This window comes from Festucalex cinctus, chromosome 18, assembly GCF_051991245.1.
Source record: "Festucalex cinctus isolate MCC-2025b chromosome 18, RoL_Fcin_1.0, whole genome shotgun sequence".
Lineage (NCBI taxonomy): Eukaryota > Metazoa > Chordata > Actinopteri > Syngnathiformes > Syngnathidae > Festucalex > Festucalex cinctus.
The window spans coordinates 7592801-7613245 of record NC_135428.1 but is presented as its reverse complement, the minus strand read 5'-3'; the positions used below and the strand labels follow the sequence as shown (position 1 = coordinate 7613245).

Genomic DNA, 20445 nt, shown 5'->3' with positions numbered 1-20445 from the left:
AATGAATGGACTTCCATAAAAAGGCCTTTAAAAAAATCCACTAAGAACGGACTACTGAAAGTTAAAAACAACTTTTTTTCCCAATGGCAGAAACGTAAGAATAGACTCCTTTTCATCAGGAAAAAATAAATAAATCCAATTTGATTCAGTCTATTTCTGTTCTTTTACATTTAGTGGTATATAGAACAAAAATAGTTTTAACAAAATGCAGCCATTTCACCCCCAGTGGACTCTCAAATGGCATGATCTCATATCCAAAACTGTGCACTGCAATGCTGCCATCTACTGGTGGTTGTGCATCAGTAAAGTTGTTTCCAAGTTTTACTGTATACATGTACACGTTTAATGTGTGATAGTTTAATGTGGAACTGGAGCTCACTTATTATTTTTATTTATTTTTTTGGTCAGCCTTTACCTGGCTGGGCATAAAATGAATAAATATGAACGTACAGTATTTTAATTGTTATGTTTACTACAAGCAAAGAGAGTGTCCTGTCGTGTAAAAAAACAACAACAAACAAACAACTATTGTAAAATTGTTTACGGATTTATTTTTGTGCCTCCCTCTGGAAAAGATCACTTAAAGAAAATCTGGAGATGTTGCAAGGATGTTCGTGATGGTTTATGGACTATATTGAACACAATGACTTGTCATTTATCAGGTGAACCTGTGACGGATTAACACTCTCGTGTTGGGATGGTTAGATAATATATCGGTATGTTGTGTATAGCCTATGAATTTTTACTAGTTATGATCGCCTAAGCATCTAGTCCAAGAAAATAAATATTTACATTTGCATTCTAAAACCAAACTATTGCTTGGTGTTGTGTTGTTAATGAACTTTTTTTTTCTTCTTGGAAGCAACTTGCCAACACTTTAATCCACATAATCTTGTGATGCTTTTCTAAATCCATCCAATCTGCTGCAGCTCTATAATTAACAGCGCCGCTCTAGAAATCTGGGTCAGTAGATCGAAGCCCGAGCGTCGCATCGTGTGCCGAGCAAGTTTTGAACTGAAACTCAGAATTGAGAAACGTCTGTGGCTTGAGGAAATGGATGTCAAAGACCTGGAAATACAAAACTGGAGTTTGGATTTTAACAGCATAAACGCAAACCATCCAGTTTTTCACACCGGGGGAAAATCAGATCCACGTCCCGGCGTGTGGGCCGAATCGACGGGAATCAAGAGTTACGCTTCTCGGTCTTTCGCCAAGGATGCGAGGATGAGACTAGATTTTTTAAAGTTTGGATCTAATTCCCAAGTGTCGCTTGGTGCCAAAAATGGGATGATGCTTCATGGTGAAAAAGAACAAGACCAAGGAACACATACTGTTTTGGACTTAGTGGAGCTTCTTGAACTAAAGGACGAGGAAGAGGATGACGAGAGTTGGTAGGTAACATCAAAATGTACCACCACTTCTCTAGATTAAAATATGGGGCGGAGCTAAAACTTTTCGATATGCTCATGTACAGTTGCCATTGTTTCGATTGATATCTAGGAAGCACAATGACACATCAATCACTTAATTCTCCACAATTCTAAATCTCACTTTTTACTAGGGCTGGGTATTGCCGCCAACCTCACGATACGATACGTATCACGATACAGGGGTCACGATACGATGCGTATCGCGACACATATACATGATCTTAACACATTCACTGCCAGCCCAGCAAAAATGCATTATTTGACGTCTTTTTCCGTCAATGGCAGTCAATGACTTAAGATGAGATGTAACCAAAATTGATGGATTTTTAAGCAACATTTGCCTTAAAAAAAAGAAAAAGAAAAAAGGAGGCTGCAATATAATCACAAAATATATTGGCACATTGTGTTTAACACATTCACTGCCAGCCCAGCAAAAATGCATTATTTGACGTCTTTTTCCGTCAATGGCAGTCAATGAGTTAAAGGCGATACGTTTCCCGATATTTTACATTAATTTACTTGCATTTTATAATAACAGTTATATGTATACCTAAAGGATATTTAGGATAATTAAATGAACTGTATCCTTCACAGGTTATATGAGTCCCCAAAAAGGCAGCTGTCAGCGGCCAACGAGTCACCTCTGAGATGGTGTCGACACGTCCTGGATAACCCCAGTCCTGAAATGGAGGCCGCATCTCGTTCGCTTTTGAATAAACTAAATCAAAGTAAGCTACACAAATGCAACAACTGCTGTTCAATCATGTTGTGACTAATACATTGATCTCTATACAGAAACAAGCAGTTCCTACAGAAGCCTCATTTACAGACAGCATAGAACGCAACATTGCACTGACAGTCAATTCGTGGATAATAGCAAAACATCTGCTAACACGACACAATTGGACACCTCTGGCCGTTTTGGTAATAACACCAAGTTGAGAATTCATGATAGTCATTCATATTCGAAATAACACTACCTGTATTGTATTTAAACAGATAATAGTGATATTGGTATGCCCTGCGAGTCCATAACTACCAGCTACAAACTGCAGGACATCAGAGATGTTCACCTTATGGCTCGTATTCAAGAGGACAGTAAGTCTAGCACAATTCCTACACAACTCAAGTTGTTCTGAGGTAACTTTAGTCTGTTATCCATGTAGGTTTACGGCAAGACTACATCTCCATGCCCGCCGGTGTTTCAGACAGAAGAAGTCCTGAGCCACAAGTAACTTCGATCATACTTTAACTCATTCACTGCCAGCACAGCAAAAATTAATCTTTGACGTCTATAGCCGTCTATGGAAGTGAATGTGTTAAGTGATGTAGGAAGGAAATGTTTATATCCTTGTGTTGTTACAGGTTAGACTTCATCAGCAAGTCACTCAGTTCAAGTTGCTTAAAAGGGCTCAGAACCGAGGTACACAAAGCATACAGATTTCTGTTTTCAAAATGAAACAGCAATATTTTGGTATACCGTATTTTCCGGACTATAAGTCGCCACAAGAGGGCACCCTATACTTAATGCGACTTAGTACGACTCGAGAAAATACAGTAATAATGTCTTTGTGTATGTTGGATGTGACCTACCTACCAGCCAGGACGGAATCACCTATCCGGACCAGCCTTCGTTCTCTCCAGGCGCTGAGAAACAGTCGAAGTTTGGACACCGACGATGGCCTGCCTGCTCATCAAACATCAAAACACAGATCCATCCATGTCCACTTTTTCCGTGCCGGTGCCCAGAATAGTGAAACGGAATAGGACGGAAATAAGTGAATAATACATGCTCCTACCAAAGTTTTTTTTTTTCCTACCATGTCACCTTAGGGGCTCCGTAGTTCTACATTGTTGCAGCAGTAAAAGAGTAAATTATTGTAATTTACAGCTTCAAATTCAAATGACAACCTTCTGAAGAAAGGGTATGTACTTGACAAATATTGATTTCTAACTTAGAATAACATACAAGTAGACCGTTTAAACTGTTCACAATTCAGACATTGGTTATTATAAAGAGGAATGTTATTTCTATTTTTATTGAATACTTTCTTTGCATTTTTTGAAAGCTCTGCAAAACAATTTTATTGTTAGTGGTTGCAGGCCGTGTCAAAAGTTATTTTTTGAGGGCCGCTAGAATGCGAGAAATAAGTGATTAAATTTACAATGGGAGAGCTAACGCTACAAGAAGTTGTCAAACACATTTCACAGAACAACGTACAATATATTTACATTATAAATCTCAAATGTACATATATAAAAAAAAAAAAAAAGTTTCAGATGTGCTTTCTTTGTATTGCATCAAAAAAGTAGTCTAGTCCGAATCCATGTCACTGTCTCCTCCGATGGATCTGAATTCTTCGCTCTCTTCATCCTCACTGAGCTGGACCTGCGAGAGTACGGCTGGACCTCTCCTCCGTGCATCTTCCTCTTCATCCTCTTCCTCCTCCTCGTCGCTGTTGCCGTCATCTTGTCGGTTTCCTCGTAGCTGCCATGGCTGTGACGCAAGAGGGGAAAAGTAGGCGATGCGATTCTCAAGTGCTTATTAAAGTCCAACTGGAACGTATCCCAGGGTGCACCTTGGACTGGCTTGCAGCCAATTGTAGACGTTATTAAAAGTGTAAAGAAAAATCCTACCTGCTGTGCGTATGCTGCAGGCGTTGTGTTGTGCCTTTCCAAGTCCATGAATGACCATTTGCCGTCCTTCTCATCATACTGGAGGCACAAAAAAGTGGAACATATGCAGTGTTCCCTCGTTTATCGCAGGCCTTACGTTCCAAAAACGACCCGCGGTCATGGAAATCCGCGTTAAAGTAAAAAATAAATAAAATATCTCTTTAATTATATTTTTTGTTTATTATATATATGTTTTTCGTTTTGGTATGATTATCACTTTATTATAAATGCTTTTTGATTCCTCATGTTTTTTTCATTTGCATTAATTTTTTCCATTAAAACTATGTTTTTGTTTTTTGTTTTTTTTTTATTTACTGATTACAGTATATAGCACAACATTTTTTTTTCATTTATTATGTTTTTTCGGGGGGGTTTGGTAGTTTATTCTGAACTCTTTTTCATTCATCATTTGTGTTTTTTTTCATTTACAGTCTTTTTCCAATAAAAGTTTTTTTCTTTTCTTTTTTTTTAATTTACTTGTTATACAACGTATACGTTTCTATCTCCGGAATGCAATGTCGTGGAGCGACGGGGCAGACACGGTTGGAAAGGTCTCGTCGAGACGAATCTGTGGATGCCCATTTGTCCCTGGTCGGATGTAGCGGTCGAGAGATATAGCCGAGCAAAGACCAAAAATAAACAAACAAACCAAAAAGCACATAAAAAAAGCATGCTGTAAAAGCGAGAAAAGAGGGAACACTGTATTACACAATGGCGTCACACTCAGAGGTGCTTCTACCATTTTGGCTAACACAACATAAGAGAAAATATTTTACTTTTATTATCGCTGTGTGCACTTTATCCCAGTCGCAATCTGTCAATCCCCCGCCCAACATTTCACCTGAGAATGTGGCACTGGGCCTCTCCTGCGTGCGTCATCCTCCTCCTCGTCTTCCTCCTCCTCGCTGATAGCATCGTCTTCTGCGTTCCCCCTGGCTGACGGTTGCATTCGACTGCGGCTTTCCTCGAAGCTGCCATAACTGGGATGCAAGAAAGTGAGCGTACGAACTTTTAGCGGCACGCAAAAATCCATCAAAAATGTGCTACGGAGTGCTTGCTTTAAAAATACCTGACGTTGCTGTCTTCCATGTGAGGCCCATCATCGGCCCCGTCTGCCTCGTATGACATCATGCTCTCGTCCTGCTCCATGCCCATGCGCGCCGTCTCCTGAGCTCGCCTTGGAGGTGGAGGTCGCACATCCACCTCTCGCTCGGAGTCGCTGCCACTCTCTGATAAATGAATGGCTAGAAAGGAAAGATTGTTCTTAAATGTCATGTCAGCAGACTCTCTGAACTGTAGTTTTTCTTCACGTACATGAGAATGGATTGTCGCCCTCCTCCTCACTGGCATCATCCTCTCCGTCGGACATGAGCAAATCCTGATATAGGACGCTTGCATGGGTGAGCGGGTTGGACCTTCTGTCATTTTCCTCCTCCTGCCGGTTGTGCACGCGTCTGCGAGGCGGCAGCAGCATATCCTCGTCGTCGTCGTCCTCCTCCAGATCTCCTTCTGCATCCTCTGCCTGCAAACACGAGCACGGGCAATTTTGAAAAGTTCAGAAATTGAATACTTTTTTTTTTTTTTTTTTTACTCATTCGCTCCCAAGAACGTATTTACACGTTTGTTTGCTGTTATCTACTAAAGCACAATATTGTGCTTTTTTGTATGAATTCATTTTTTTTTCCTTTTTAATATCACTAACCTCCCAAAAATATCGTGATAATTATCGTATCGTGAGCTTCACATCTTGATGTTTGGATATCATTACATCCTTAGCGGTAATGTTAGCATTCCGGTACTCACAGGAGCAGGTGTTTTCGGTTTGCCGTCATCTTCCTCCTCAAAGCCTTCAATATCCACATCTGATTCTTCTTCTCTGAGCCTTCTGCCGTGGCGTGCCTGAGACGCAGAGCAAGTTCAAGAGCACAGACTTAAAAAAAAAAAAAAGACTTGAGCTGCTCTTACAACTTCTCAGTGAGAATGCCCAAGCAAACAAGCAAGATAATCAGAGGATGGACTGGCGAGAGGTGGAACAAGCCTTATTACTGTCTCTCTCTCTCTCTCTCCATACCTGCCCCCCTCTCTTCTCAGAAGCAACCACTAGAGGTCCATCAGAGAAAAGGCCGCTGGGTGCCCTGGACGGGCCTGAAGCACCGCTGTCAAACAGATCAGCAGGCTGGCCAACAGAGAGGCAAACACATGGCGGAGAAGTCGGACAAAGTGACAAGGAAAAAAAGCACACCAGGTGGATAAAAGGAGACGCTGCACATGGCTTTGAAACGGGAAGGAATGACGAGCCTGGGAGGGAGCGTTAGTAACGGAGGAAATACTAAAGGCAAGAGGAGCAGTACAGGATGTCGTATTTAAAAAAAAAAAAAAAAAAAAAAAAAGACAAGGTGCTGGACAGAGTGCCAATGTGCTTCCAAAGGATTCAAATAGTCCCCCCACCCACAAAAAATAAAAAATAAAAAAAAAGGTCATGGTCATACCTGAGCTATGTAGGGCAAAGACGAGGTGAGCCTCTGCAAATCCATGAATGACCCTTTGGCTGTAGAGATGTCCTTATCTAGCTCATCGTACTGGATGAACAAACAAGTGAGGTACAAATATAATGCTGATTTGCATTTAAGGTGTTTTTTTTTTTTTAAATGAAATTATTATGGGATTTTATCCAACTCACATCAATCAAACAATTACTAAATGACTTGTCGTTGTAACCATGACAGTCTTCAAAGAAAAATACATCACCAACATGCAATGGATGTTCTGAACACCCAGATTACTTTCTAACAAATTTCCTCAAACTTTCTAGCCAAATAAAACCTTGCAGTCCTCCTACCGGCGTCATGTATGAACCGTGAGCCATCTCCAGACTCTCAAAGTCAGCGGCGTCCAAAGCTGCCTCTTTGGCTGTGGAGATGTCCTTTTCCAGCTGTGTCAAATGTTCATCGTACTGGAGGCACAAGAAAGGGAAATTATTCTAACACACATTTGCTCTTGCTTAGAAGAATCCATGCAGCATCGGTCATCTAAACGTGGTATTCAAATTTATATTGTATTTGTGGAGTATGAATTAACTCATTCACTCCCAAAAACGTATTTATACGTTTTTTTTGTTTTTTTTTTTAGGTTTTTGTTTGCTAGAGTTTTTTTATGAAGGCTTTTATGCAGTTTCTGACCTGAAGCGGTTGCTTAAAATGATGGTAGTTATTACAACAACCCCCCCCCCCCAAAAAAAAAAAAAAAACGTCCAGCAGGTGGCAGCAAAGTATAAGAGATCAACCAGGTCCATGTTGCAACAAGCTTTTTTTCCCAGTATTTTCAACAGGTTTGTGAATAATGATGAAACTTAGTTAATTCTCATGCTAATTGCTACAAAACATAAAAACAGATAAAAAAAAAAATACACCGTACTTTTGCTGCTGTGATGTCATTTACAGTCAACGGCAAGTGGCAAAAATGGCCGCCCCCAGAGAGGGATTAAAAACGGGTCATTTATGCTTAACATGTTCCACAAACACAATAGTTATCAAAATGGTGTGTTTAGACTAAGTGAGGACACATACCACATATTACTGTCAAGAAAATTTTTGAGATGACTAATTATTAATTTGATAAATTCATTATTTTCCATGTACAATTAATATCCTCAGAAACATTTTGCCCCTTGCCTTACTTAAAATGACAACACGTGTGCTCAGGTAACGACCAATCATGGTTCAGTTTGCCAGCATCACATGACCTAACCCAAAAAACAGGTGAGCGGTGATTGGTCATTATCTGAGCAATTGTTATGCCATTTTTAGTCAACAGCACGTAACACAATGTGTTTTTGAAGGTATAATTGTACATGGGAAAAAATAATAGTTGTGAAATTGATTCTAAAAAAATTCCTTCACACTTTTGCTTCTCCACAACACAGTTAAAGGTTTGGACACACTTTTGCATGAATGAGAAATAATGGATTGAAAATCAAATGAAAGCCACTGAAAATGAAGATGATCTCAGTACTCATCTATTTCTTAGACAATCACATTTATGTCTCAGCATACCTCATCCAAGGTCTGTCTGCACACACTAATGATATCAAGTGCTGTCTTGGTGTACGGACTGTCTCGACCTGTGAAGGAGACACAAAAGAAATAATTGTACAACTTCCATTCGACACAACTCTGCTCAGAGATCAAAATCTCATAGCAACAAACAAACACTCTCACCATTGTACTTGATGCTGTTTGTGTGGATGAGAGTGACATCTGAGAGGAAGGCGTCTCTGTTCTGGTACTTGTGTTTGGAGATGTTCTGTAGTTTCAGAGGAGAAAGGGTTATATTTGATCACTTTTTAGTTAAACAAAATACTTTTGCTTGTTTCAGCATCGTATTGTTTGTGGCCCTCACCTTGCGGATGGTCTCCAGGTCCATCGGGTCTATAATCACCTTGTAATAATCCGGCACAAATTTTTTGTTGACAGGATGGTGGAACGGCCATGACTATATCAACAAAAAAAAGCACAAATAATTGATATATTATTAAAACAAAAAAAAAAGTGCTCATCATAAGCAACAATTTTCATGGGAGGTTGCTTACATCAGGAACAACCATCATCTTCTGGGTCACAATGTTGTCCAGGATGAAGGAGAAGGCCACTTGATCGTCGTCATCAAGCAAAGGATTGATGGCTTTTTCAAGCCGAATCAGTCTGTCCTCTTTCTGTGAATGCATCCATAAATAGCTGAATATTTTTTTCCAACCAGGGTTATTATAGTTTTGGAATTTTTCATTTTAGTTAGGTTTGATTTCGTTTTGAATTTTGTTGGTGGTTCTGTTAGTTTTTATTAATTTGAGTTGTTTAATAAATGCTTAGTTTTAGTTAGTTAGTTTCAGTATTAGTTTTAGTTTTTTCAACAAAATGTGTATTACTTGTGCGCAAGATTTAAAAAACGTCATAGGAGCGATGTCATATGAAGGTGCTTTTCTCTTGGCTGCTGCTAGATGACGTTACTTCTGTGTGACACATTTTCAATCGTCCTTATTTCGGTTAATATCAAAATAAATCTACTTAAAAATCACATTTAATATCACCCCCAAAGGCTCATGCATGAAATTAATTACCAAAGACAAACAAAGGACATTTTTTTGCTATACAGTAATTATAGTTAGTTAGTTTTGTAAACATATAATGTAGTTTCAGTTTTCGTTATTTTATTTTATTTGGTTAACGCAATTGTTTGTTGAATTTATTTTTTCCTTATTTTTAGTTAACTAAAATAACCTTGGTTGTGACACAGAAGAAACTATAACAATCACACTTACCTCTTTCAGCTTAGCATCGCACAGATCCAACATTGACTGTGCAACCTGTGTGATTGGATGCTTTGCTCCTAGAAGGATAAAACACATTCCAACACACGTAGATTGTCGTGGTAGCGCTGTCGTGTTATGCATCACAATTTCATAAAAGGTGCAACTTAAGTACCATTGTATGTGGCGCTGTTCTTGTATATAAGCTCAACTGCTTCTCGGAACTCCTCCCTGGACGGGTACATTCGTTTGCGGACATTCTCCCGAAGCGTCTGCAGGTCCATGGGCCGCGTGATTATCTTGTAGTAGTCCTTCACAACCTTGGCGTTGACTGGCGTGTGGAATGGGTATGTCTGTTTGGAGGATAAAAAGGCATTTGGATTGTATGGAATTGACGAGAAACTTAAACGTTGATGAAAGCGCTTACATTTGGGTGGTCCCGCATGTCGTTTATGATGCTCTCCAGCACAGAGGACAAGGTCACCATAGGGTCAGTGCGTCTGCGGTGGATTGCCTTGTGTGGTTTCTATAAGTATGAAGAAAAAAGGTTTTGAAACGTTTTGCTCCTTTTTATGTTAAGACAAATGACTGCTACTTGCATTCAGATAGTCACAGTGCACTGCATTGCCAACTCGTCGCTTCTTCTTTGGAGGGAGCTGTTGCTTGGGGAACTTGAGCACTAAAGACTTTCTGCGCACCTCATCAGCACTGATGCAAAATAAAGGCAGAGAAATTAATACTAAAGACAAGTTAAATGATATTAAAAATAAAGAAATTCCCTGCCTTTCAATGAGTTGCTTGCCAAGCACGATCTTTGTGCCTTCCACCTTAATCAATTCTTCATTATCATTGTGGATGACTGTCTTTTCTAGCTCCTCCTCCTGCTCTTCTGTCATGGCGACTGGGTTCGAAGGAGGTGCGTTGGTCTGATAGTACAGCGGGCAAAACTTGTTCGTCCTCATGTGCCCGATGGCACCACATGCGCCGCACTTCAACTAGGGAAGAGAGGAAAACATTAAGGAGCATGAAGAAAAATCTGCTAAGATAAAAAATGTAAGGACCTATTGAATATATCCACAGCAAACTAGAGGACTAAAATAAGAGAGGAAGAGAAGTAAAGTAACGTAATCAGCAAGCTTACTTTTACCTTGAGGTCTGGTCTCTCTTTCATCTTCTTGGACTTCTTTTCCGGAGGTCCCTTGAACTTGTCTTTCTCTTGATTTCGCTTTAGTCTCCTCAGCTGCTCCTGGATCCGCCGACGCTCCTTCCTCATCTCCTCTCTGTGCTGCTCATCGAAGAGGGCAAACTTTCGTCTGAAGCCACAGATATATAAAGAAAAGGTTTTTTTTAAGTGTCATTTAATACACCATGCAATTCTCAAGCCTCTTTTTTTTTTTTTTTTTTTTTTTTTTTAAAAGAGAAAGTCAACCTTAACCATTTCTTAAGAATATGTTACATTTGATCTCACTCGTCTAAACATGACATTCTGATTAATATTACATTTGTGGAATATTAGTTATGCAGCAAAATCCAGCTATTTTTATCCAAGTTAGGGAGCGGCCATTTTGCCACTTGTCAACTGAAGACATCACAATTGCTCAAGGCTCTGGCTATGACCAATCACAGCTCACCTATTCTCTGAAGCTTAAGCTGTGATTGGATGTTACCTGAGACCTGAGCAACTGTGATATCATTTTTACTCGGCAGCAAATGGCAAAATGACCACATTCTGATATTCATAAGAAATCCTAGATTTTGATGGTTAAGACATATTCCACTAACACAATATTTGCCAGAGCTGCGTTCAAATGCAATTACTGACATGAATTCATCATCCTTGGTCGTTCTGATCCTGGTGTAGGCATCAATGACGGCAGATTTGCGCACAGTTTCGCAGCGGACATATTCCTTGCCGTCCTCGTCCCTGAAGGTTCTGTAGATCTTAAGTCGCCGTCCTGTGGCTGCCGAGTTCAAGCTGGTGACTGAGGATGTGTCGTCATCCTTGTGGGAGCTGGTGGACAACGAGCTGGCTAAAGAGGCAGAGGAAGCACGATTCACAAACAGCACAATTGCAATGTGTCTTCAACAAGGAGCCATGACTCACATAAGACTTTGCGGCGCTCCTTGCGCCCCTTGTTGTCCCGATCACTCTCCTCCCCCATCAGCATCCTCTGCAGCTCCCGCCTTTCCTGCTCTTCCCTCTCGCGTGACAACTGTGAGCTGGTCTTCTTGTTCTGCAGCATGTTCTCAATGTTCTTTCCCATTTCCTCAAAGTCGCTATCCTCGGCCGAGCTGCTATCTGTATCTGTGGAAAGCACTTCCGTCGACTCCAGAACCCTGTGGTCAGGAAAACAAAACACAGAGTGAGTTCGATTGTCCGCATTCAGAATTGAGAATGACTTCCAACATTTCTTACTTGTTCTGCAGGTCAAAGATCCTCTGACATTCCTCCTTGTATCGCTCTTGGTGCTCTGCTACGGAGAAACGCGAGCCCCTGGCAAACTTGCTCATGGGGCCTTCTCCTGAACGCGCCTGCTCGGTTGACATGGTTCTCACCACGTCAATCACCTCCCAGCGTGAGAGCTTTTTTATCTAATGGGATGGTATTACAAACCCAACACGTTCACGTTCAAGTAGTGTGTTAATTTTGTTCATGAAAACTAAAGAAAAATATTTTCGTCAACATACATTTTTCACCGGACTAAAACCCTCATTAATAATCAATAACTATGACTAAATCAGTATGTATTTTCGTTGACTAACGAAGACGAGACGAAAATGTAGTGGACTAAAATCTATGGGCATTTTCATTTATGAACAAAAACAGAGACGAAAATTATTTGAATGAGTAAAATCTTGTCTTTGCGACACGGTCATGTGACACACAGTGACACACCCCCTTTCAAATCTGGCCACTTACTTCTTCTTCTGGAACACCGAACTTGCGCAGCAGCTGCTTAGCATTCTTTAGTGACAGTCTCCTCAAATCGGCATCTGTCCCTGTCACTGTCTTCTTAGCAGGCTGTGGCTCCTTGTCATCCTGAGGAAAAATAATCACACAGTTCTAAACCTCAACATCCAACAGCCATTGCCCCAGGGCAACAACCACTTATCACCCAATGCACCCTGGACAACATCCACCCATTCATTACACCCACAGGAAGTGAAAAGTGAAGTGAAAAACGATGGCCAAAATGCAAAACCTATCTGCAGGATTTTCTGATGTAGGAAAATCCCACCCCTGCCTAACCAAAACCACCAAATATCCGTTATCAGCATGAGATCAGATTTGCATTTCGGCCATTATATTGTGGCTCCCCCACAGTTTAATTAATCAACTTCCACTCTTATAGGAAGATTTTCTATAAGAATTGTGATTTTTTTTTTCCGCATTCATGTGAGGCTGCTACTGTTTGCTAGTTAGGGCTCTTAAGTGCTTCCACAACAAACTCACCAGTATCAAGGCTTTATGGACATTACTTGCATGCTGGAAGAGAAAACAACCTTTCTTATATTTTAATCTGAACTGAGATTCAGAGGAAAAAAAAAAATCTAATCCCTCACAGATTATCTGACTTGCACAATGAGCGTCTATTTCGCAGACACAATATGATTCACAATTCACACCTTCTGTTGAGTGGGCTTGTTGGGCACTTTGACGTAGGAGAAACCTTCGCCGCAGCCCGTCGGGTCGGCCACACCTGTCACCTCCAACAGGCATTTCCCCTTCATGGCAGAGATGAAGGCTCTTGTTGTGTTCCAGGGAGCTGTTCGCACCTTTAATGGGCAAGATTGGATTACAAACTATATCTTAAACTATTCCAGTGATGAAAGCAACTGAAACGTGGGGAACAATACCTCATCATCAATCTTCATTTGAAAGTCCTCTTCGTTCTCCTCCTCTGGTGCAAAGAATGATTTTTCGCCATATCCAGCATCCTGAAGTTAGGTGAAGGGGATGTTAAAATATCTTGCTGTTGCATCTGATTATTTGAATTTAATTGTTCATCCCTAATTTCAATCGAGGTTTTTAGTAAGCAAAATGTCCAGTGCTGAAATGACTGTGTGATATGCTGAAAAAGGTTGAGAAACACTGATCTACAGGACCTCTCGGTGATCAACTCTGTGAAATAACAGAGTTCTGAACACCATATAAAATGTTAAAATTAACTCCTACAAATTTAACTCTGTAATCCAAACACTGCATTTTTTGCTGTGTATGTTACCTTGAGTCTCTGCTCGGCCACCTGCATGCTATAGTAAGAGCAACACTGCTCTGGAGACACCATAGCTCGGATCTCTTCCTCTGTTGGCAATCTGAAATCAGGCTTCAGCACCCACCAATTGGAATCCATCCCTGGAATGCAGATGAAACAAAACCTTGATATATTAAAAAATAAAAAATAAAAGGCAGCGGTGGAGACTCCTATTCTGATGATTCCAGTTGCACACATACTGATGAGCTCACATACTTGAACCAGTAGCTCTATTATAACCTCAACTGTGCACTATTACAACATGACAAATCATGGGCTCTAAATATTGGCCAGACTAAGACGTTGAATGAACCAGACAAGCGTTACCCGTGCGTTTGAAGTCGGCGCAGAGTTTCAGTCTTTTCCTGATGCTGCTCTCAGAATGCACCGGAAACGCTTTCTTGATATCCTCCATGCGAATCCTGCGCGGACGATCCTTGCTCTTCCAGAACAAGCGGTAAATGAACACCTGCAGAGTACACGTGTGGCAGTTGAGATTTGGCGCATTTGTACAGTCTAAATTGTTGAAATTGAGTCCGGCAAGTCAACATACTTGAAGGAAGTCTCTTATGTGGGTGTTGGCTCGTTTGGAGTTGGGCCCAGGAACTTCGTATAAGGGACAGGCCTGACCAACCACCATGATGTCCACAACTTCTCGGATGTAATAGCCATGGCGTGTTCTGATGACCAAGAAATCGGTTTCTGGCATCTTGTGCAAGTAAATGGGGGCGCGGAAAAGGTTGTTTTCAAAAGCCTAAAAAAACAAAACAAAACAAAAAAAATATCACACATGAATTAGAAAAAAGATGATGATTACGCATCATTGAGTGAATAGTGAAAGCTCTAAAGCTGACTTGGAGCAGCTGTCCAGGATGCAGGGAACCCAGAAAAGGCGAAGTGTGACAGTATACAGTTTCTCCATATTTGCAATCTGGTGCACCAGGATCTTTTCCAGGTTTCTGAATAATGGAGATTAAAATAAATACAAGTAATCACCCGCAAGTGGATTTGACAATTCTAATCAAGACTTTGAATTTACATGATGCTCACCCTTTTATAGTAGTTTTTAATCTTAGTGGCCATGCCAACTTGCATGATGAGAGGGGGGTATTCTTCACTGTACTCTGCCAGGATCAGATCTCCATCTTTGCCTGTCAAATCCTGTGGCGTGCGCATGAAGAACATGTCTCCTCCTCCTGAAGCTTGCCGCTCCTGCTCTCGCATCTGTTTTGACATTCACAACATCCGTGTTTATAAAGTTACATACTCGCTAACACATCACAGTAGAGGACCAAATTTTGAGCCAAGTGTCACCTTAGCCTTCTTCTTAATGTGCTTGAGCAGTGGTTGGGCAGGATGCGGACCGGGCTGAGCCAAAGGTCCAAAAGAGTACTTCTTCAATGTTGACCTATGGAATTGTCGCAACTTCATCGGCCCCATGTGGGTGGGGAAGAAGGGCTGTCTCAATTCCAGGGCTGGGATGGAATGCTGGTCAAGAAATTTGTTGGTCATTAAAATGTCACAGTCTGCACTCATTGGCTTGATTTACTTCTACAGTTGTAACTTTATCTCACCTGAATGATGTTACCACCGAACGTCCCCCTCAGACCTTGCTGTTTGGGATAGTAGAACTCGTCATTAGAGAGGTTCCAGGGGTCCTTCACTTCAGGTTGGGACATGTTCTGAGTTGAGAGAAAACATTTTACCCACTAAGTGTCGTCATTTTAACCAGTGTTATACAGTATTATTGAACACTACTCTGTATCAGCAGATCAGTGGCTCCAAATTTTTGGTCACAATCAAACTTTTGGATTGGATGAGACGACTTGCCTGTTGGGGCTCATCTTTTATCACCCCGGTCTTCCCAAGGAGGATGCGACTCTTTTTGATTGCCGTTTCCTTCTTATTCTCTTTTGATGGGGAGTGTGATGTGGATGCTTCCTTTTCATCAGGAATTTCTAAATAACAAAATATTTAAGAGGGTTTCAAATTGTTATTTTTTGAAATAGGTGAAGATATAACATACAACCATCGGAGGGGAGATTTTCATGTTGATGAATGAGTATGTACTATATTTTCTTCCAAAAATCACAAACATTACATTATCATAAAATGGCAATAAATAAAAAGACAACCAAACAGTTGTAGGTGAGCCCCAGTCTGCTTTTGAATTAGTATGTTTAAGATACTTCCACCATGTGCTTCATTTTGAGTAATAACTGTTTGAATTTTTAATGAGACCATTTCCCACCAGATCAAATTTTCATACCTTATATTGCATAATGTTTTAGAGGGAAAAATAACGCATGGCGTGAACATACCAAGAATAATATTCTCATCATTGGGATCCAGTGTAAGAACCGGAGGAGTGAGGAAGTGATCCATTTCCTGATCATCCCAAATAATGTTGTCTTCCCAGCGCCCATACACCAACTCTTCATTGTCGATGGGGAAAATTGAGAACCAAGGAGCATCGTCTTCCTGATTGGCTGCAGAGGAGTAAATGCAAACATGAAAGAAAGACGACCTTTGGAACAGCAATTTTGTGTCCTATGAACAAACTCACATTGATGATCATGGCTATTTTTGTCCCGCTTCAAACCAGTTATCGACAAGGTTTTGGGCATAAGAGGTGGTGTAAGTGGGACCAACTGGGAATTACTTCTCGTCAGACCTGGAAAATTCAACAGATCAACATTCAATGTGTCTACATTTATATTTGTAACGTAAAAAAAATCCAATCAAGTATCGGCAACCCCATTCCTACCGCGTTATTTTTATGTTGGGGTGGTGTTATCAGCAGCTGGTGATCATAACAAAAAAGTAACTTGTAATCTAACTTAGTTACTTTTAAAAGCAAGTAATCAGTAACGTAACTAAGTTACTTTTTTCAAGGGAAACTGGCAACACTGCATATAACACACCTTGTTGTGCGTTATAAGCATTGGCATTGCGGGTCATACTCGAGGGTAACCACCCTGCAAGACTGGCACGTTGAGTCTTGGTGCCCTTGTGCTTGACATCCTCCCCATTCCAGATGATGTCATCTTCCCACTGCAGTTGCGTAACCATCAAAAAGAGCTCATTCTCCATGGCCAATTTATCATTCTCTCGCTCAGTGTTGTGACCATCCCGCTCATCATGCCGCGTCCCATCCTACAATTACATTGAACACAAAATCAGTGAAACAAGAAATACAACCTAATTTTATAGTATAGCTACATGAGCACACCAACCTCGTTAGCAGTCTTGGTTGTTTCTTCAAGTGCGTTTTGCTCTTGAGACTCACTGGACTTCTTTTCCTTCAGCTTCAGCCCATAATTGAAATTACTTCCATCTTCAGGAACCCCCATCATGTCGTACCAGAGTTGGGCGGGCCCATATCGCCATTCGGCAACTTTCGGTCGTGATTCTGTCTCCTTGTCGCCGTCACAGGAAATTTGTGAAAACTTGGACTCTACAGGTGCCATCATGGTGATCTGATATAATAAATTAAGAGATGGTAGGAATAAACACAATATTCATGGGACAATATAGGATTCCGGCAGCTGGAATATTTGCCTCATCGTCCGAGAGACACTGCTCAGGGGGCGGAGGGTTTGCGTACTCGTAAACCCATCCAGACTTCTTATCCTGTCCTTGCTCTGCGAGCTCTCCCTCGGGCGGAGGCGTCCCAGGCTGGACATCCCGATGCTTCCGCTTCTTCTTCCTGCGGGCACTTCTCCACACTGACGGCATGTTCTTTCCTGGGCCAAATAGCCGTAGGAACCTCAGAACCTAGCAGGGTACCCAAAAGATTGGCTGTTAGTTCTTAATATGCGTAAGATGTTGTAAAGGAACAGTATACAATACCTTTCCAGGTCTAAACTCTGGGAAGAGCTCCGTGACACCAGGTAGCGCTTTGGCAGCATCTTTTTGCATGATGCCAGCGAGCGGGAGGGTGAGTCTGTCTGGTTGGCCTCCAGGACCAGAAGCCGGGCCGGGGCGGTCTGTTTCTGACTCGGAGTCAGAGGAACTGCTGAATTCAACCTTTTCGACAGTAGATGAAGGTGCAATGATAGACGGCAGGATGATACCATCACCTTCTTCCCCGACTGTAAAGAAAGACAGGGACAAATCAGAAATTAATAATTGAATAATTCTAAAGCAGGATCCCTTACCTTATTTTTTTTTCCAAGTATACAATTTCATTGCACACCATTTAGTTATGACAACAAAAACAACACAGAGCTTCAGCAAGTCTTAAATATTTGTTCACTGTCAAATATTTGAGTAAACATCTATGACTTAGGACCTTAACTAAAAATAGCTGAGTTTTATTCAGATGCAAAGTTTCTTCTAGATGGAATGGAATTAAATAAAATATAATCATGCATATCAAACAAAGTCACAAAAATTTTCCTGTGTGATCTGGTGAATAAACCTTCCGAATGGGATTTTTTCTGTTAGAAACTAAAAATCACAAATTTCATACACAACAAATCCGAGTGAAACCATCTTAGATTTAAATTGAAATATGTTAAAGCTAACCCAATTATACAACATTTTGTTTGGATCGTCACCCAAATGTAACATTCTGGGAAGAATAAGTAGTAGTATTAGTAATAATAAGATAGTGCCACTAATAATAATAATAATAATAATAATAATAATAACAATACTATTTTTTTTTAAATCGAGAGTTCATATATTTCAAAAACATAGCCAGAAAATTGCATAACTAAATCACTTAACAGAATGAATAGACAAATCCAAGTCAAAAACAATCATCATTACCATTTGCACTCTGAGATGCGGGCTCTTCTTTTTTAACGGCTGTTGAAAGGCTTGGTGGTGGCGGAGGAGGCATGAGCTTTGAATCAATATCCTTAGAATCTGCATCATAGTCATCGTCATCATCTGTGGTAATTAAATTTGATAAAAACGGCAATTTAATTTCTTGAAAATGTTAGGCTCCTACCATGTACATTTTAATTGAGGTATTTCAAGTAAATTCTGTGTATCACAAACTCTATATATCAGTTATCAATGAATTCTCTCAACAATGGGAGGCCTCAAGAGGATCACCTGTTTTCCTGCAGGGCTGCAAAGATCCCATGGCCTGTCGATACTTCCGTGTTTCATCCTCAGCCACCTCACTGATGTCAGAATAATCAACTGCATCTTCAGTGCTTTTCACCCAACCTGGATGAAATAAGTAAGCAAAAACAAAATGACACCTCACCTTCCTTCAGCAAGTATTAATGCAATGAAGCTCCATTGTATATATTTCCACTCACCCTCAGCATCTACAATAGTGGGAGGTTTGTTATCCTCTTGCTCATCATCCTCATTGGCTGTAATCTCTGTGATGAGGGAGCCCAGACCCAGATTACCCAAACCAGCCAGATGCTTTTTGGACTCCTAGGTTGAAAAGCACAAGCAAGCAGCCATGGCCAGGTGATTAAAAGATTGTCTCTCACTGTTTAGAAGCAGTCCGTTTGGACAGAAAGCTAGTTGGGTAAATTGATCCAACAATAATTCAAAAACATGCATCCTCAACATCCCCATACACCAAACTGCTGTCCGGGTGGTTGGTTGTGTCTACCATTGCCGTCATGGGTCAGACACAGAGGTCAATCCGTGTATGTAACTCAACGGCTGTCAATCACTGCCACCGTCGTGGTGACATTTGTACGACCTGAATGAAGACTACTAATTCACTGTGTTTGAAAGACTCACATTGTCCAGGACACTGTCGTCCTCAAGTTGGCCATCCTCATTTATGTTCCCAAACAAGAAACCAGTAATGGAGAAAGGGCGATCTTGATCCTCGTCGCTGTCAGAGTCAGACATTCTGAGAAAACAATGTTTACATTCGAATCATTGCTAAAATATTGACAGTATATTATTAAATACTGTCCACCTTTAAAGAAACAACTGCGGTTGACAGAAGTCATCGCCAATTTTCATTCTAAGCAGGATGCACGGATCTTTTCCAATACATCGCTTGCTTAAACCTGAACAAATTTCGAACCGCTTATCCAAATCACTATGGTCGTCCATCCCAGCTGTCTGGGGCGAGAGGCAGGGATTAGTCATCTTGAACTGGGGGTCGCTAGATGTGAGTGATAAAAACAGCGGTTTCCACTTACCTTACGTGAGTTCTATCCGATTAGTCCCGAAGGAGCTTGACAAAAAAATGTGTCCGGTGTTTTACAGCCGCTGGCCTAACCGTTTAATGTGTAAAAACAACACAGGAACGACCACAAACTGTGTTCCCAAAACATTTGCTAACAACACACATCGCACCGTAGCGATGTATTTCACGTAATTCAAGTGGTTCCGCCGGTTTTGAAATGCTAAATAAAACACGTCAAAAATACTTTTATTGTAGTCTTTGCTTTAGTGTCTTAAGATAGTATTAGTCATTTCTTTGCGTACAAAGGTCTGAGGGTAAAAGCTTGTAGCGGTTCTTCATTAGCCAACAAGCAAGCAAGTCAACCGGAAGTACGACGACTAGTTCCGGTGTAATCAAGACCGGTGGTGGAGGTGAGATCCAACTCACGCGGCAATGTTCACACTGTAGGTGTAAATGATGCCCACTTCGTGTTAAAATGACTCTTTGTGTACTGTTTTACATTATTAAAAAAAATAAATAAATAAATAAAAAGAATGCGACTTCTAATGTGAACGGAATATACGATTCATCCCACGTCAATGAATTGTATTATACTGCCCCCATGTGGCTAAAGCCGGCACACCAAATTACGTTGTAATCAATTTACACAATGCAACATCC

The 20445-nt window shown here is 40.8% G+C and overlaps 2 protein-coding genes across 8 annotated transcripts; one reads left to right on the top strand and one right to left on the bottom strand.

Moving 5' to 3' along the window:
- Positions 1-951: 951 nt before the first annotated feature.
- LOC144006260 (SLAIN motif-containing protein-like) lies at positions 952-4346 on the top strand. Of its 3 annotated transcripts, none has more exons than XM_077505014.1 (7): positions 952-1391; positions 2025-2158; positions 2226-2354; positions 2430-2528; positions 2597-2661; positions 2796-2853; positions 3031-4346. In XM_077505014.1, the coding sequence occupies exons 1-7, from the start codon at positions 1054-1056 to the stop codon at positions 3195-3197; spliced, it is 990 nt and encodes a 329-aa protein (XP_077361140.1). In that variant the 5' UTR covers positions 952-1053; the 3' UTR covers positions 3198-4346. The 3 variants fall into 3 exon arrangements, with proteins under 3 accessions (XP_077361140.1, XP_077361141.1, XP_077361139.1); XM_077505015.1 differs by having other exon boundaries at positions 3035-3179; XM_077505013.1 differs by having other exon boundaries at positions 2796-4346.
- Positions 2182-20143, bottom strand: taf1 (TAF1 RNA polymerase II, TATA box binding protein (TBP)-associated factor). 5 transcript variants are annotated; one of them, XM_077505007.1, is made up of 45 exons: positions 19799-20143; positions 19386-19500; positions 18944-19067; positions 18732-18848; positions 18441-18563; positions 17517-17758; positions 17226-17441; positions 16901-17143; positions 16589-16820; positions 16231-16338; positions 15986-16153; positions 15495-15622; positions 15239-15346; positions 14979-15152; positions 14715-14888; positions 14519-14623; positions 14218-14418; positions 13992-14133; positions 13635-13765; positions 13267-13347; positions 13036-13185; positions 12863-12895; positions 12329-12448; positions 11825-12000; positions 11513-11745; positions 11231-11438; positions 10550-10721; positions 10192-10403; positions 10008-10116; positions 9836-9934; positions 9584-9761; positions 9421-9488; positions 8695-8817; positions 8505-8597; positions 8324-8408; positions 8159-8226; positions 6946-7059; positions 6596-6685; positions 6178-6282; positions 5910-6005; positions 5421-5628; positions 5176-5350; positions 4948-5086; positions 4068-4145; positions 2182-3927 (listed from the first exon to the last, which is right to left on the bottom strand). In XM_077505007.1, the coding sequence occupies exons 2-45, from the start codon at positions 19497-19499 to the stop codon at positions 3745-3747; spliced, it is 6246 nt and encodes a 2081-aa protein (XP_077361133.1). In that variant the 5' UTR covers position 19500; positions 19799-20143; the 3' UTR covers positions 2182-3744. The 5 variants fall into 5 exon arrangements, with proteins under 5 accessions (XP_077361133.1, XP_077361135.1, XP_077361138.1 ...); XM_077505009.1 differs by having other exon boundaries at positions 10556-10721; XM_077505012.1 differs by lacking the exon at positions 6178-6282.
- Between the last annotated feature and the right edge of the window lie 302 nt (positions 20144-20445).

Bases quoted from the DNA above. Each gene is read 5' to 3' on its own strand.
- LOC144006260 (XM_077505013.1), top strand. From the start codon at position 1,054: ATGGATGTCAAAGACCTGGAAATACAAAACTGGAGTTTGGATTTTAAC. The intron at 2,355-2,429 runs GTAATAACACCA...GTATTTAAACAG, and splicing joins GGACACCTCTGGCCGTTTTG to ATAATAGTGATATTGGTATG. The intron at 2,662-2,795 runs GTAACTTCGATC...GTGTTGTTACAG, and splicing joins GAAGAAGTCCTGAGCCACAA to GTTAGACTTCATCAGCAAGT.
- taf1 (XM_077505007.1), bottom strand. From the start codon at position 19,499: ATGTCTGACTCTGACAGCGACGAGGATCAAGATCGCCCTTTCTCCATT. The intron at 15,623-15,985 runs GTATGTTCACGC...TTTGTTATTTAG, and splicing joins TGATGAGAATATTATTCTTG to AAATTCCTGATGAAAAGGAA. The intron at 13,766-13,991 runs GTAACGCTTGTC...TCTGCATTCCAG, and splicing joins CGCCGACTTCAAACGCACGG to GGATGGATTCCAATTGGTGG.